Raw genomic sequence first — 15,281 nt, 5'->3', positions numbered from 1 at the left:
GGATTTCATTGGCTCAGTGGGTGTGACATGGAAAACCCTCTGACCACTCTCTCTCTCACTTGCTCACTGTCACACTTCCTTGATTTGTATTGGTAGAACTGGCTGTCTAGATATACACAGTGCAGATATAATGTATGCATACTGTACATGCTGCATCAAAAATTCCTACACAACTTTCTTCATCTCAGCATTTTGGCCAACTATCATTTTCCCCTGTTTTCTGTGTCTTTAGCCCGGCAGCACCAACAGAAGATAGCCTCCATAATATGATGTGTATTGTGTCATGATGTGGGCATCATGAAACTTCAGTGATAGAAAATGTGCTATAATTTTAGTCAGAATTTATATTAACATCTAAAGATTTAACCATCATATAATTAATAATATATTAATTAAATGAGACCGAGAATTGCAGGGGATTTTAAACTCAGACATTTTTGTCTTGAATTGGAATAACTCAATATTTGAGTTGAAAATGAATTAGTAGTTTTTAAACAGTTGTCTCTTGTGTTATTTTGAGGGTAAAATCAGCTCAGTTTATGTTCAGTATCATAGTGACCCACATGGTCTGGTAAACCAGAACTTTGTGTAGGCCTATGTAATCTTTGTGGCTTGCGCAAAGTTGTCTGTACATTCTATTCTATTCTATTCTATTCTATTCTATTCTATTCTATTCTATTCTATTCTATTCTATTCTATTCTATTCTGTGTTGCTCTGTTCTGTTCTGTCTTTGTCTATTTTATTCAATTCAATTCTATTCTGTTGTGTTGTTCTATTCTATTCTATTTTATTGAAAGTTCATTCTTGACCTCAAATACAGTCAATTGTTTTTCCTTTTTTTGTTTACAGTGTCACAAATGAGGTTTCAAAAATCACAAAATTGAATAGAATATAATGACTTCATATCTAATACCATTGAGTTAATTTTTACTTACAAAGCCTATGCTATCACAAATTGTCTGTGAAAACCTCAGTAACATTTTATCTATTCTATTTTATTCTATTCTTGCCTGTTCGGTTTTGTGCTGTTGTATTTTACTCTATTCTATTCTTCCGAAAGTTCATGCAAAATTAGACAGAATATCAAATCTTCATAGGCTTGTTTCCATCTTGTTTTTTTTTTTCTTAAGTGAGGGCAGTTTTATTTCCATAGCATATGCTCACACAAAACATTCAGCAAAAGCCTCTATTCTATTCTATTCTATTCTATTCTATTCTATTCTATTCTATTCTATTCTATTCTATTCTATTCTATTCTATTCTATTCTATTCTATTCCTGTCCCCGCCCACTCACTGTCGTCACGCCCCGGGCAGCCAGTGAGGCGGAGGGAGGGGGGGGGTTCTCGCGGCGGAGAGGCAGGCAGCGGCGTCGCAGCGCTACAACTAGAGCGGCTTTCGGGCTTTGTTTGGTGGATGTGAATGAGCTCCATCACCTCCAGAAATGTGGACGGATATTAGGACGTTGCTACTTTTTCATTTGTTCGTCCTCATGCTTCATTTCTTGGAAGGTCAGTAGTGTTCTTTTTTTCCTTGCATGGGACGTTAATGAAATAAAAATAAAAACGATGTGTGAATTATGCTGAACGCGCGCGCGCGTTTAAAACCAAGAGAGAAAAATACAAAAATAAATAAATAATAATAATACTTTTTTCTATTATGTGTGTTTGCTTGCTTTCGGAATATATTTCTGAGGGTTCGGGATGGGTAAAGCCTCTGCGTGTCTGTCATGTGTTTCCCGGCTGTGAGCATCCATACTGCATCAGAGGTAGTAGCTGTAGTAGCCCACGCTCACTGAATCTTTGTCTTCAGGTTTTGGAGAATTGTGTCGGACACACAGGGGCCTCCTCTGCTGCTGTTCAATATCCTGGGAAAAAAAAAAAAAAAAAAGTAGATCAGTAACTGAAAGAAAACAGACCATGACGCTCCCAGCGCCTCAGCCAATTGACCTGAATGAATGCTGAATAGCAATTAGGCATTCATTTGCAAATGACAGTTGAACTACTAGCGGTTACTACTCCGCTAGATATCCGTTTGCTGCTCATCCATCTGGACGCTGATCTCCCCGCTTGTTTTTATTTTTTTTTTTTCATCCAGCAACTGATGAGTGTGAGGATGGACAGTTTCAGTGTAACAACAAAAGGTGCATACCGACCATCTGGAGGTGCGACGACGATGACGACTGCTCAGACAACAGTGATGAAGAAAACTGTCGTAAGTACTTAGTAGTTAGAGGAGAAATTAAATCTGTTAATTGTGAAAGAGCCTGTGATGTCTAAGGTGTTTCACAAATACCACACAATAACATCTTATTGCAATACAAAAGAATAGCTAAATCTTAAAATAATTGGATCACTTCAGCCCCCTTCATCCCTTTCTTGCCAGTGCGACCCATTACTGCCATAAAATATGCAGTAAAGCATAAAAACATCTCGGTATATTGTCATGGCCATCCAGTTCGTCATTTTTTGTCCTTGGAAATTGCTGTAAAAGTTAAATAACATTACAATTTTGTCATGAAATTGCCCCCATCATCTGTTCATTAGAGCTTGACATCTGGTAAGGACTGGAATGTGTATGGAAGCTTCTGTCTGTTAATGAGCTGTGTTTTCTCATAATAGTAACGGTTATGGGCCAGAAAATGCACCCACATCTCTCCTAGATCTCTATCCTCTCATCATCTAGTATTATCTTTCATGGTGGATGAGCTATTCTGGTGGCATTTTATCTACTGTACTATTCATCCATTGTTCATTAGTTGAGTTGTAGAGACATTCGAGGGTTTGTAAAGAGGCACAAGTGAAATCATACTTTGAAAAAGGAAGTGTGTGTGTTTGCCTCAGGCCACGAGTGTGAGCAGGTGATTTCATCCCTTCTACTTCCGACATATAGAAAGCTCAACAAGCGTGTTTCCTTAAACTGCGGGTTGATTGGGTGGAACCATTTTCCAATCATCCCCAAATAAAAAGCTGTCCAGGTGAGAGACAGATTGCGTGACGCTCCGGTCCATCGCACAAAGCTCTGACAGGTATCTTGGATGTGTTGCTCTGTGCGGAAATAATAGAATTCCACTTTCCTTTTTGACTGCGAGCCAGTGGCCTATATTTCGGAAGAATGCTCGCACTGAAACCAGTGAAGTTGTGCCAAAGCCGTAGCCAAGCTCTGCATGTTTGCTGCGCTGCTACGTTCCTTTGTGTCTGGGTTAATTGTGGCTCGGGAGGAATTCTTGCACCTCCTACATACATGCTCTCTATATTTTTCCTTATACCTGCTTCCGTTTGTCTCTGACAAATCCCCTCCCACCCCACCCACACACCCACACACACACCCACACACCCACACACACACACATGCACATGCACACGCACACGCACACAGACCTGTTGTGTACAACCACCTCCTCATGTTTGACTGTATGTGTTGCCAGTTTTTCCCGGTCTCAGAAACCAGCAGGATGTGTCCTCGGGCATGCAAAGGAAAACAGGTCATTTGGAGCATCTTTGTTCCCTAAAACATTCATGTATCACTGCTTCTCACACACACACACACACACACACACACACACACACACACACACACACACACACACACATACACCCTGATGTTTGGACAAAATCATTACTCTGACAGGCTTTATTTCTTCTATATTTCTTTCTTGAATGAAATAGGACATTGTTGAGCTTTTACTTCCCCCTTTGTGTTTTCCATCACACAGCGCCTCTGACACATTTAGGGTTTGAGTGAAAACTCTCCTCCTGAAAGCCCTTTAAGCTGAGCCTACTGTCAGTCCTCCATTTGATGATTATGACAGTGGAGCATTACTTGCCATTATATTAGCGAGTGGCCTTCACTTTGTGTCCATTTCCTTTCCTTGTGTGGCTTGCTGGATCTGCGTGGGCAGGCGGATACAGAGGCTGGTTTGTCAGAGCAGAGACAGCTCTGATTCTGCACTGGCATCCTTGTAGTGTTGGAGCACTGATAGGATATTAGCTGTTAAGCCTTCCCTCTTGCACATGGTGCGGCTCTGGTAATTTAAAAAAAAAGATGTGTTACTATTAAAGTCATCGTCACAGGTTGCTTGTGTTAGCCCCTTTCTCCACCTAAAGAGGCTGAAAGGCAGTCAGTGTAGTGTAGTGAAGTGTAAACCTGTATAACATATGCTAGGCAGAGGGAGAGGCCGGTGAGGATTTAGCTCGTACATACAGAAAATCCATGGCCGAAATTACACAGCCAGTTTCTTGTTGACTATGAGTTGATCGCATTTTTTAAATGACGTGTCTAAAAAGCTGAACGGATGGTCGCACTTTTTTCGTGTACTTGTGTTCACAGCGTATTAGTTTGCAGCACTATGCCAAGCCACAGAATCCAGTGACTGAATGCGTGCAACAGACCATGGTTATGAAATATGCTGACTGGAAGAAACCTGTGCCGCAGCTCCTTATTTGTCATGCAAGTGTCACCTTTCTTACCTGACTGGTGCTGGTAGTTGAACCTTGCAGAGCAGGTGTTAAGCTCTTAAAAACACTGATATTTCTCATGCCAGTATCGTACCCTCGATGCACAGTGATCCCTCTCCATCCTCCCATCCTGTTTCCATTAACCCCATCCCCCACCAGTCCACCCCCGGACTGCACTCCCATCTCTCCGTCCACCCCACCATCCCCCAATCATCAAACTCTATTCCCCAGTGGCCAGCAACACGCTGCGCGCACCCTTACATTCATACATGCTTAATTGCACTCATAAGTATGCGTACACACAAGAAGGGACCAGACGCATGGCAGTCTAGATGCATACAATCATAAACATAAGTAAATGTATATCAATGAACTCTTGTTCAACTTTGTGACAAGTTGAATGAACCACAGTGGAAACTGTATTGTTTACTGGTTGCATAACTTGCCTGGTGAGGATGAAAAGCAAAACCACGCTGCCTCTCGCCTCATCGGGAGTCGACACAGCAGTGGAAGCAACAAAAGAATTCTGCTTCGATTTTCTCAAAGGTAGATTTGTGCCGACTCTGAAACGGAGCTGCTGTTTAATCCTCATCCTGATTATGGCAGCATGTCACCCACTTTCCATCTATCCGTGTTCCCTTCAAAGTCCAGAAATGTCCACCCGGCTTTCTTCTCATCCTTGAATGTGGTAACGATCTATTTCATCCACCTTCATGAATATAACATCCATACCTGCCGGGAGGCCTTTCACATCGCCACGTAAAGCTCAAAGTCTTCTTTTGTTTCTCTCCACGATGCCGAGTCAGCAAAAACGGTGTGCCTACTCTCTTTGTGTTCTTTTACCTAATAAATCCGCACAACTCCTTCTGAGGCAAACGCGCTTTTGAAAGGGCTGCCACTTCAGCACGCCTCCTGATGTCATTGTTTATTTCTTTATTCCAAAGCCTGTCAGGGGATGCAGCATCCTCTTCTGCAGAGCTGAAACCAAACACCACACAACACAACACATTTAGGAATGCAAGAAATACCCCTCCACTGTCGATTAATGCTTAAACCGCAGATGTTATTTTCTCGGCTCACATCCGACACATGTTGAGGTCAATGTCAAATCCTGAGTAGGAATCCAGTGTGCATGCATTTTTTTTTGTTTCAAGAACAAGTTGTGTATAATTGCATCAGTCAATATTGTTGCTTTTCTGTATGGCTGCTTGCTGAGCTCTTAAGAGGAAGAACGTCCTGCCTGCTAAAAGGCAGCGGAGATTTTCGGAGTATTTTTTCATAAATTCACTAGATTCACAATAACTCACAGGATTTAACTTTGAAGTACTGCCATTTTTTTTTTTTTAATTTTTTAATTTTTTTGCTTTAATATGCTTCAACTGTTTCCTTGGATTTAAAGACAGTACCTATTCAGAGGTAAATCATCTGTGTCCGATCTTCAGCATTCCATTTTTCAATCCTTTTCTTTTCAAAAGGAGAAATGCTTTTTTAGTTATTGTCACAAATCTCCTCCACATCTTTTAATGCTTACCTATTGTTAGGCCTCGTGTGACCTGCAACTCTGTTTGAACCTATTTGGAAGCATTTTGGCCCAGTTACCACCTACAGTATCTTCTCTCCTCCTTTCTGGACTTGCACAACAGATGCCTACAAAAGCTGAATTCTGAAACTCGCTGCAGTTTTGTGACGCTCTGTTACTGTTGGCATTGATGAGTAGCTAGAGCACACGCAGTCCCAGTCAGCTCTTCTCTTTGCGAACTAGTGGTTCTGCTTTTTTATTACCGGACGAGTTATTTTTCTCCCAGCTGTGTGGACACCACCAACCCAGGCAGTAATACCGACCGATTATACATGAGGAAGCAGATTTTCCACCGGCTGACATCTACTTGTAAATGCAGAGGAGAACCGCTGTGACGTGTGAAGTTCTGCTGTGTCATGGAAGTTTTGAGAAAAAGAGATGTGTTTTTGGAGTATTACAGTTAAAACCATTGGTCTGTGTGTGTGTGTGTGTGTGTGTGTGTGTGTGTGTGTGTGTGTGTGTGTGTGTGTGTGTGTGTGTGTGTGTGTGTGTTTTTTCACCCCACAGACTCTGTGCTTCTTGTTTGTGTTGTTTGAAGCGACGTGTTTGACGGCAGAGACGATGTTGTCAGTGGTTGTTGATGATGTGGAACAAAAAGACAGTGGGCTGAAAATGTGTGAAGTTGAAGTGAGAGAAAGTGGGGTAAGAAATCGTTTTGACCCGCGGGGTGAGTCGGGAAGGTTGTTTGTGTTCCTATCAAATTCTCTCCATAATCTCCACGGCTTGTTGACAAGTGTTCACAGCATGGGAAGGATTATGCCTTTATCTCTCCACGCAATGAGGCATTTTTTTTTCCATTGGGTCTGCAGTCAATTTATGTGCTGTTAGCTCACTTATCCTAATAGAACCTCAATTAGTGTAACACATTTTGATAGCCCTGATGAAGCAAACTTTTTATTGCAAAAACAGATAAATATTTTAAAAATTAATATATTAATCGGGTAAACAGAATTGTCTTCTCACCTATTATCTGGAGCCTTGATATTTTTTCCTGACGCAGGAAACTGCGAAAGTCTGTTTATAGAGAGAATATAAAGGGGATGTGAAACTGAAACTTGAATTTAATACTATTTGTATGAAGTAAAAATTATCCTGATTTTACTGCTATTGTGCACGTTTTAATTTTGAAGGAGGCTGACAGCTGTCGTACAGCCTTAACCCCTCTTCATGAGTGTTCTCTGGTTTGTACTCGGTGTGAAGATTGCCATTAACTTTCATTATGCTGAGTGGAGCTTCTTACAGCCCTGTAAAGCCCAACAACCTTTATACAAGATGTTTTTTTTCAGACATAGTGGTGGTTTGTGCAAAATTTGTAGTAATTTAAAACATAAGAGACGAGTGACAAAGTGAAGGACAAAAACCGACATCAGGTATCTCTGCAGTTATGTGTTGGCCCACCATCTGGAAGTCTTACTGGAGAGATGAACACCATTCTCTCAAAGATATTCCCTCGTGTGATGTTTTGATGATGGGGAGAAGAGAGCTAACATCTAAGTCCAAAATTTCCCACAGGTGTTTGACGGGGTTGAAATCTGGTGACTGCAAAGGTCATAGCACATGGTCGTCAGATTCACATCATTTTAATACTCATCAAACCATTCAGTGACCCCTCATGCCCAATGGATGGGGACATTGCCATCCTGGAAGACACCACTTCCTTCAGGATAGAAATAGTTTAGCACAGGATGAAGGTGATCACTCAGAAAAACTTTATTTTCAGTGACCCTTCGCTCTGAGAGGACAAATAGAACCCAAACTATGCCAACAATATAACAGATCCCCTCACTGTACATGTCAATCCTCCAGGTTTCGGCTTTAATTCCTCACCCATCTGTATGTCTTTTAGGCACTTGAAGAACCATGGTGCTTTTATATTTGTTCTCCATTGGGAAGCTAGCAAGCTAGGGTAATGAAATTCCACACAGAAAATAGTTTAGTTTGATAACATTAGCACTAATTTCCACTCAATGTTACTTTTTGATTGTTACCTTTAAGTACTGAAAGTGTTCTGCATTGTAGAGAGGACAGGGTACAACTAGTGTGAGGTGTCAGTTGTTTGGTCTTTGACTCACTGAGTCCAGATGCTGTGATCCCAAATGAGCAGGCTGTCAAAACCCACTCAAAAATCAGACGTAAAAAAAAACAAAAAAAACTTTACGTCTTTTTACATCGTCACCAAGTAATTACATAAGTTGAAGCAAACACCTAGAACATTCAGCATGCAGTGATTTCTTGGAAAAAACCACTCACACATTTAAATCAGCTTACAGTCTGACTGACGACACATTTTCTCCCCGGCATGCACAAACAGTTCTGTTGATTTGCTGGCATCAGATGTAGAACACTTCGCTGAGGCCACTGCTCTGTTACAGCCTCATCCACATGTGTGTGTATATAAGTGTGACTGTGTTTGTTTGCCTGCTTGCTGGCCCTACTGGCCTACTGCCCTGTGTGTGCATGTCTCAAAGCCAGCTTGCCCTAAGTGATCATTAAGAAGTCTGCAGCTCCAATTGAGCTATTATCTCAGATTAGTGAGTGCCGCTATACAAAGTTGGAGGGAGAGAGGGAGGGAGGGAGAGAGGGATTAATGTGGGGGTATAAAACACTCAGCCTCTTGCCCACATCTGCCATGTATTTATCTCCATTCCACTTGACTTTTTAGTTCTCAACATCTACTGTAAAAAAACAACAACTCCCCACATAAATCTCTGTTCATATCAAAGGATATAAGAAGAGCTATTTCTCTGGGGATAGCGTGACTTGCCTCATACAAATTATTGTTGAATCGTTGAAAGACTGCTAAAGTATTAAAACAACAGTTTAAACTGTAGTCTGTGCATCAAAGGCTTTTAAAAATAATAATTGTTTATGTGGTTTCAAAACTGGATTCGGGTTTAATTGTTGTTAAATCTACGAGAACTTTATTGTACTGCTGCGAACCTAAGAGGTTTAAAATCCCAGATTTTGCATATAGTATCTCGTGGATCAGTCCCTTATATGTTATTTTTTTTATTGTCAATTAATGCAGAACCATGTATTCATTCTCTTAACAGCACAACAGGGAGCTTAAGGCGCTGCGGTGCATGTCAAGTCAAATTCGAGGTCGCGGATCTCAAGTGGTGGACAGTTTGGACAGTGTGTGTATGCATCTTGTAAAACATTATTGGTCCCTTGTTGAGTTCAGCTGGTTCTGAGATACAACCATTACATGAAAATGTTACAGATAAAGTGATGCTGCCGCACATCATTGTAGTTTTTGTACAAGTGATCCAGCAGTGGGAGTGAAACGAACCCAGGTTAGCTTGAAAATCGATAAGACACATGCTGGATGTTTGAGAGCGGCTGCCTGCTCGGTGAACTCGGGCCCCGGGGCCACGGGCATCCAGGCAGACAGCGCCTTTCATTCCAAATCACTGTCAGAACCCTCTCCCAACCCCCTCCCCAACCCCCACAAGGGAGGATGTTGGCACACCTTAAAAACTGTGGCCCTCGGACTGATTTTGGTGAAAAATGCCACTTCATGTGACTCAGCAGGCGTGCTTATGAATCTTCGCCGACAGCTCGGGGGGCGTTGGGATTGGTTGAGTGTAGTTTGCGAGTCTCACTCTGTTTTGATTTATCTGTTTGTGCGCGAGTACGCACACTCATCACAGAACTACAGAGGACATGATGCGTCTCTGAAATCAAGGCAGAGTTACAGAGAGCATCGGCAGCGCGCGCGGCAGTGCCACGGCAACCAAAAGCCCTCAGCCTCTTTCTCTTTATTGATGATTCAGTGTAGCTGGATGAATTATGAGTGTCACCTCCGCTCACACTGGCAACGTTCGCCTCCTCTTGTCCAGCTTACGTAGTGACTCATTACACCGCCACCATCACGGTGGTAAAGATTGGCGCGCAGGCTGTCGTTGCCTTGGAGTCACTCCACCTGCTAACATGTCTTCACCTTCAGTGCAGCCATCAGACCGTTGTGCCCACTGTGTGTCGGGCTGGATGATGTGGCTCTGAAAAAAAATACCGCGATCTTTCAGGATATTTCCGCGATAACAACGTTCTTCATATGACATGGCAAAATAATAATAATTTCAAGAACAAAATAAATGGTATAGTTTTTTTACACCAGCATGTATTTAGAAGTTTTCCTTCAAATATTCAATAAAAAGTAACATTGCTGTGTTTTTTTTGTACATCTGATCCTTTGCAACCAAACATTTCCACATGACTAAAGTCTGTCCCCTTTTTAGAACGAACTCCTCCACTTTATAGCCACTTTCAGCCATGCTTGTTGTTGCTGTTGGTAAGTAACACATGCAACGTATGTCATACCGTTACGCTGCCTAAGAGTGTGACATCATTTCATTAACAAGTCACAATATTTCAAATATCATGATATGATTTTTTTTTATACACAAAAAAAAATATCAGTCATATCTTAAATGTTACGATATGGCACACTTGCTGTGCAGCCACACTTTGGTCAGTTTCTCTCATCGAGTTATTGACGAGTTGGAAGAAGCTGATACTTCCAGTCATTGAGGAATAAGATGATTTTATCCACTGCAAAGCTGCACATTGAAAAACGAACGGGAAAAATGTATATTAATGCTTTAACTAATGCACTTACTTTAAGACCAGCGATATTCAATAATTCTTTATTATCATTAATTGTTATTTTATGTAAACTAACTCTTTATTGATGTAACTATTTATCTTCTTTTAGATAATCTCTTAATTATTTTCTTGAGTATTTTCTTTAGTTTGTAAAATGCCAGCAGTCATAAAAAAAGAGTTCTGAGAGCACAAAGTAAGGTCTTCAAATGTCTGGCTTTTCCTGAACTACTGTGAAAAACTCGGTGATATTGGATTTCCAATGGCGAGAAGAAGTGGAATTAGCTTCCCTTCCCTCTCGAGGAACGATTTGTGATTAATTTTCTGCACAAATGCAGAACTTATGAGCTAAACCTAGAAGTTAAATGTGGATTTAATCGTGTCAAACATTGCATTACCTGAACAATGATGGCAAAAAGGAACCGGCCATAAACTAATTTACTCAGCAGTGGAGCTTTAAGTGTGAGAAGCCTTGAATTCAGCCAGACAGGGACTATCAAAGGGCTTCCCTACAAAACCAGCCTCCCAATTAGCAGAGAGCTGGTTTTACTTGAGCTAATCAAACGTCGAGACGACATACGCATGATGCTTTACTCTCAGCTACGAGTGTAGATCTGTACACATTGTTTTTGAGTGGAAGAATATAACGTAACAGACTCAGACACCATTAAGTAGCTTTTCTGCAAAGGAATCTTTTTCACAGTCCTCTGCATGCCTTTTTTTTGTTGTTATACTTGTACATATTTTTTTAGAAAAACATTTTCACTCATGTAAAATCTAGATTTGAAAGCCGCAGCCTCACTACGACTTTTTAATTTCCTTTGAAATGCTCTGTCATGTTTTAACACACATATAAACTGGGTTGTGTATGAACCAAATGGAATGAAAATGTTATCAGTAAGGGTTTGGAAAGGCTTAGCTTTTGTATGATTTAGATATAAATATGAAATATTGCAATAACCTACATCCACAAATCTTTCTAAATGATTGCAGCTTGATTTTAAATGTAAAAGGAAATTACTTTTACCATCTTTTCCATGTTTAATCAGTGTTATATGAAGCTTTTACTATATTTCTGCAGGCCATCCAAAGAAAATCTCATCTCATATCAGAAAAGGTTAGCCACGCCTGTTTTAATTAGAAAGCTTATGTTTAAATCATAGTCTGTATTATAATTTAATGAGTATTCAAGATTCACACTGACTGCGTGTGTTTCTTGGAAGTGATAGGAAACATAAGCAGCAGCGTTAATGGGAAATGTTAGCTGGCAGATGGTTTGTATGAGTTGTACCTGACCTCATGTGCTTTGGGGAGGCACGTTGTGATCAAAGCTCAGCAACTAAGCTCTGCCTGGAGATAGGTACGTCTTAAATGCACGGCCATCGGCCACTCACATGCACACACAGATATACAGGCTGCACACTAAGAGACACTCACTTTACACTTGAGCAAATGTGCACCATTTTATTAGTTTATGATGCTGTGCAGGGGGAATAATGTAATCTCTTCTGACATGGATCACCAGAGAAAGAGGAACAAGTGATGATGAGCAAGGAAAAATGTAAGGAGAAGAAGAGTGTGGAGTCGAGCCAAGGAGGGTGTTGTTGTGGAGCGGGGTAGGTGGCGGGGGAGGGGAGGAAGAGTGCTGCAGTGTCATTGATTTTAGAGTGGTTGTTTTGCTGTGCTATTGTCGTGATGCAGATCAGATAAAGTGTAGCTGATAAGACAGCCAGACAGCTGGAGGTCACCCGTAGTCTCTCCTTCAGAAAGGTCAAAGTTGAGGTTGCTGTTGTGCTGTACGGTGTCACCATGTTTGTTATAAGGCGAGATATAGGAACCACAGCCACCATAGCAATAGCTGCACCGCAAACAGGGCAGACAACAACAAAAAAAAAAAAATGAAGCTCTTCCTTTAGCCACAAAACTGAAAGCAATTACATCCCGTTTGGTTCGAATGAAGGCAAGCAGATCATCTTTCTGGAGGCTCCAACTCACTGTAGAACATCTGCTCATCCTATCAAACGGCACACTGCTGTGAACACCTGACATGCATGCAGCTTTCCTGTTTGAAGCTCATTTTCTCTGTTTAACTATCAGTCAAATGGTGGCAAAGCAGGTTTCCATTGTATTAAACCCCCCCAAAAAATCAATTGCATGCGACAGTAAAATGTCAAAACAATCAGTTATACAACCTAACAGACAAATCCCGTGAATTGGATACACGTGTGTGTGCTGTTTATGGGGCAATTTATGTGAACCCAGTCTTAAATTAGTATCTTGAGAAGCTTAAGGTAACGTAGTACAAATCGCTTTTCCACAAAAGTTTGGACATTTTGTAAAAAGTGATAAAAACAAGAGTCTGCAATCCATTGATTATTTTAAACCTTTATTTAAAAGACAAAAGTGCAAAGAACAGATTTCCAATGTGTTCACCGACCAACATACCTGCAACAGACACGTTTCTCACGTCACCGTTCCTTTTAATTACACTGGATACAAAATTTGAAATCTTTTCTTTTTCTTGTATTTTTTTTCAACCAAATAAAAGATCTAAGAAAATTAACGAATCATAGATTCTTGTTTTTATAGCATTCTGCAAAAATGTTCTTAAAGTAGGATTTGAATTTGTTATTTGTTATTATTGTTTGTGTTTTTTTTTTTTTTTAAAGATATTGCATTATATACATTTATTGGTTTTGTTTTATCCACCTCGTACCACCTCCCCCAATAATAAGACTCTTAAGAACTGCTTTCTTTTTCAGAACCATACAGCAGAAATCTTGCTTTTTAATCCAGTACCACGTCCTACTTTGTCTCTCGACACCACATATATTATTACAGGGTAGAAAAGGAGCGAAAAAATGCCCCAGAAAAACCTTTATTTAATTGTCTCATGCAACGTGAAGCTGCTATTGCATCTTAAAGCTGCAGCTTATTTTACATACTGCATTGTGAATGTGAAAAATGCCATGATCTTGGCATTTAAGCCCAAGCTTGCATTGGTTTTATGCTAGAGGCTTTAAAAGTGGCTTTTGTAGATGCAAAGATAGAGCTAACCAATTCAAGAAGTGATGAAGACTTGTGCAAATTCTTAAACTATTTCCAATGTCATACTGTCAAAGCCATGTCACGTACCTGTATGTTGTAGAGTTAATGCCAGTGTGGTTGCTTGATTAGTCCACCAAGTAGTGCGTTAAATCCCTTCTGTATTGTGACATTTTGGACTTCAGGAATGTAGACCAATGCCGCTGAAATATTCTTCAGCCCATTAAGGCAGAAGTAAGATTTTTATGAAAAAAGCTAATGAATCACTTCACTGTCACTGTTTCCTATTAGTTCAAATGAAGCCAAGCGAAATGTTAAATCTCCCATGTGTAACAAATGTACCGTGCTTTTAAAGGAGCCATCTGAGCTTTACATGCATGAAAGAAAGTATTGTAAAAGAGCGAAGCTGCTGTGTCACCTTCAGTTTGCAAAAAGACTTGGAGATGCAGTGTTTTTATTCATTCTGACCCTGTATTCAGCCGATGCAAAAATATATGGTCTGCAAAAAGATTAGCGCTACGACGCAGAGCTGTGTCTGGAAAGAATAATGTAAGGTGCTTGGCTAAGACTATTAATTATTTACTTGTAGTTTTTATTACTTTAAGTAATTTTCTGGGCTTTGCAGCAAATATTCAGACCCCACGTACAACACCTCTATGATCCTCAGGGCTAAAAGGTGTTCTCTATCCTGTGATATTAAATTTAAAGCATTGCACAGCTTTTACAGACGCTGCATTGTGCCACTTTGCTAACACTCAGCCACTCTGATGATTAGAGGGAAGCCTTTAGTCACAGTTTGAGTAATCTGTTTTTGTGGTGGGTGGCTGCTGAATTCTTTGATTGGACAGCAGGTATCCGGTGGGCCCACACTTAAAGAATATCGTCCGTCACAGTGTCTATCAGTAGCCTTCTGCGACTGTGTCCAAGTCTGAATCCGGTTTGCTGTTTTTGTGTTTAAAGAAGAGACATTTTCAAAAAGAGAGACAAAGTTTGAAGTTTGAGATCCAGAGAAACAGAAGAGCTTCTCGCTCATGTGCAGAAGCGAGCTAATGTGCGCGTGAGTGTGCGTGGTGTTTGCGCATAACTGTCGGGTTGTGATCAAACAGCAGCTGGGACAAAAATCTGAGTGTGTCTTAATTACACTCTCTTGTTGCTAGGGGCAGATTTTCTAGAACAAGAAATTTGACCTCGGGCAGTGTTACAGTTATGTTAATTTCCGTCTGCAGTGGGAAATGTAAAATCTGGCTCTCAGTGGCTTGTCACAGCAATTTGAATGCCGTCGTCTTCAGGCCAGCGAGGGTCTCTGAAAATTTGGTCTGCAGCTGGCATTGTGTTTCGTGCCGTTGGAATCAGGTCTTTGCGAGAGAGAAAAGAAAGGAGGCGATAGCAGAGAGATGTGGCTCATTCTCTGCACAGGGTAAAAGGCTAATCTCCCAATTCCCATTACAGTCCCATGGTTACTAGACAGACACCATAATCCAGTGTGGCACATATTCCATGTACAGGAGTGAATCTGCTGTAGGCTCTCCAACTGTGTTTGGATGCTGTGACTGAGAGTGGCGTGCCGTTTTAAAAAAATATTTATTCTAAAGTCCT

The 15,281-nt window shown here is 40.8% G+C and overlaps 1 protein-coding gene across 4 annotated transcripts in view; it reads left to right on the top strand.

Annotated features, from left to right (window-relative positions):
- The first annotated feature begins 1,351 nt into the window (after positions 1-1,351).
- The window catches only part of LOC138207249 (low-density lipoprotein receptor-related protein 8-like), an 82,944-nt gene continuing 69,014 nt past the window's right edge, over positions 1,352-15,281 (top strand). For 2 of the 4 annotated variants that reach the window (XM_069164348.1, XM_069164346.1), the window contains exons 1-2: positions 1,352-1,510; positions 2,097-2,213. In XM_069164348.1, coding sequence (XP_069020449.1) covers positions 1,444-1,510; positions 2,097-2,213 — 184 coding nt within the window. In that variant the 5' untranslated portion in view covers positions 1,352-1,443. The remainder of the gene's footprint in view (positions 1,511-2,096; positions 2,214-15,281) is intronic. The other 2 variants (XM_069164347.1, XM_069164345.1) reach the window with 1 other exon arrangement.

Source organism: Embiotoca jacksoni, unplaced genomic scaffold (assembly GCF_022577435.1).
Source record: "Embiotoca jacksoni isolate LCO1_2020_lvr unplaced genomic scaffold, fEmbJac1.0.p SCAF_31, whole genome shotgun sequence".
Classification (NCBI taxonomy): Eukaryota; Metazoa; Chordata; class Actinopteri; family Embiotocidae; genus Embiotoca; species Embiotoca jacksoni.
Note: the sequence above shows the minus strand (reverse complement) of the source record. Positions and strands in the feature narration are given on the sequence as shown.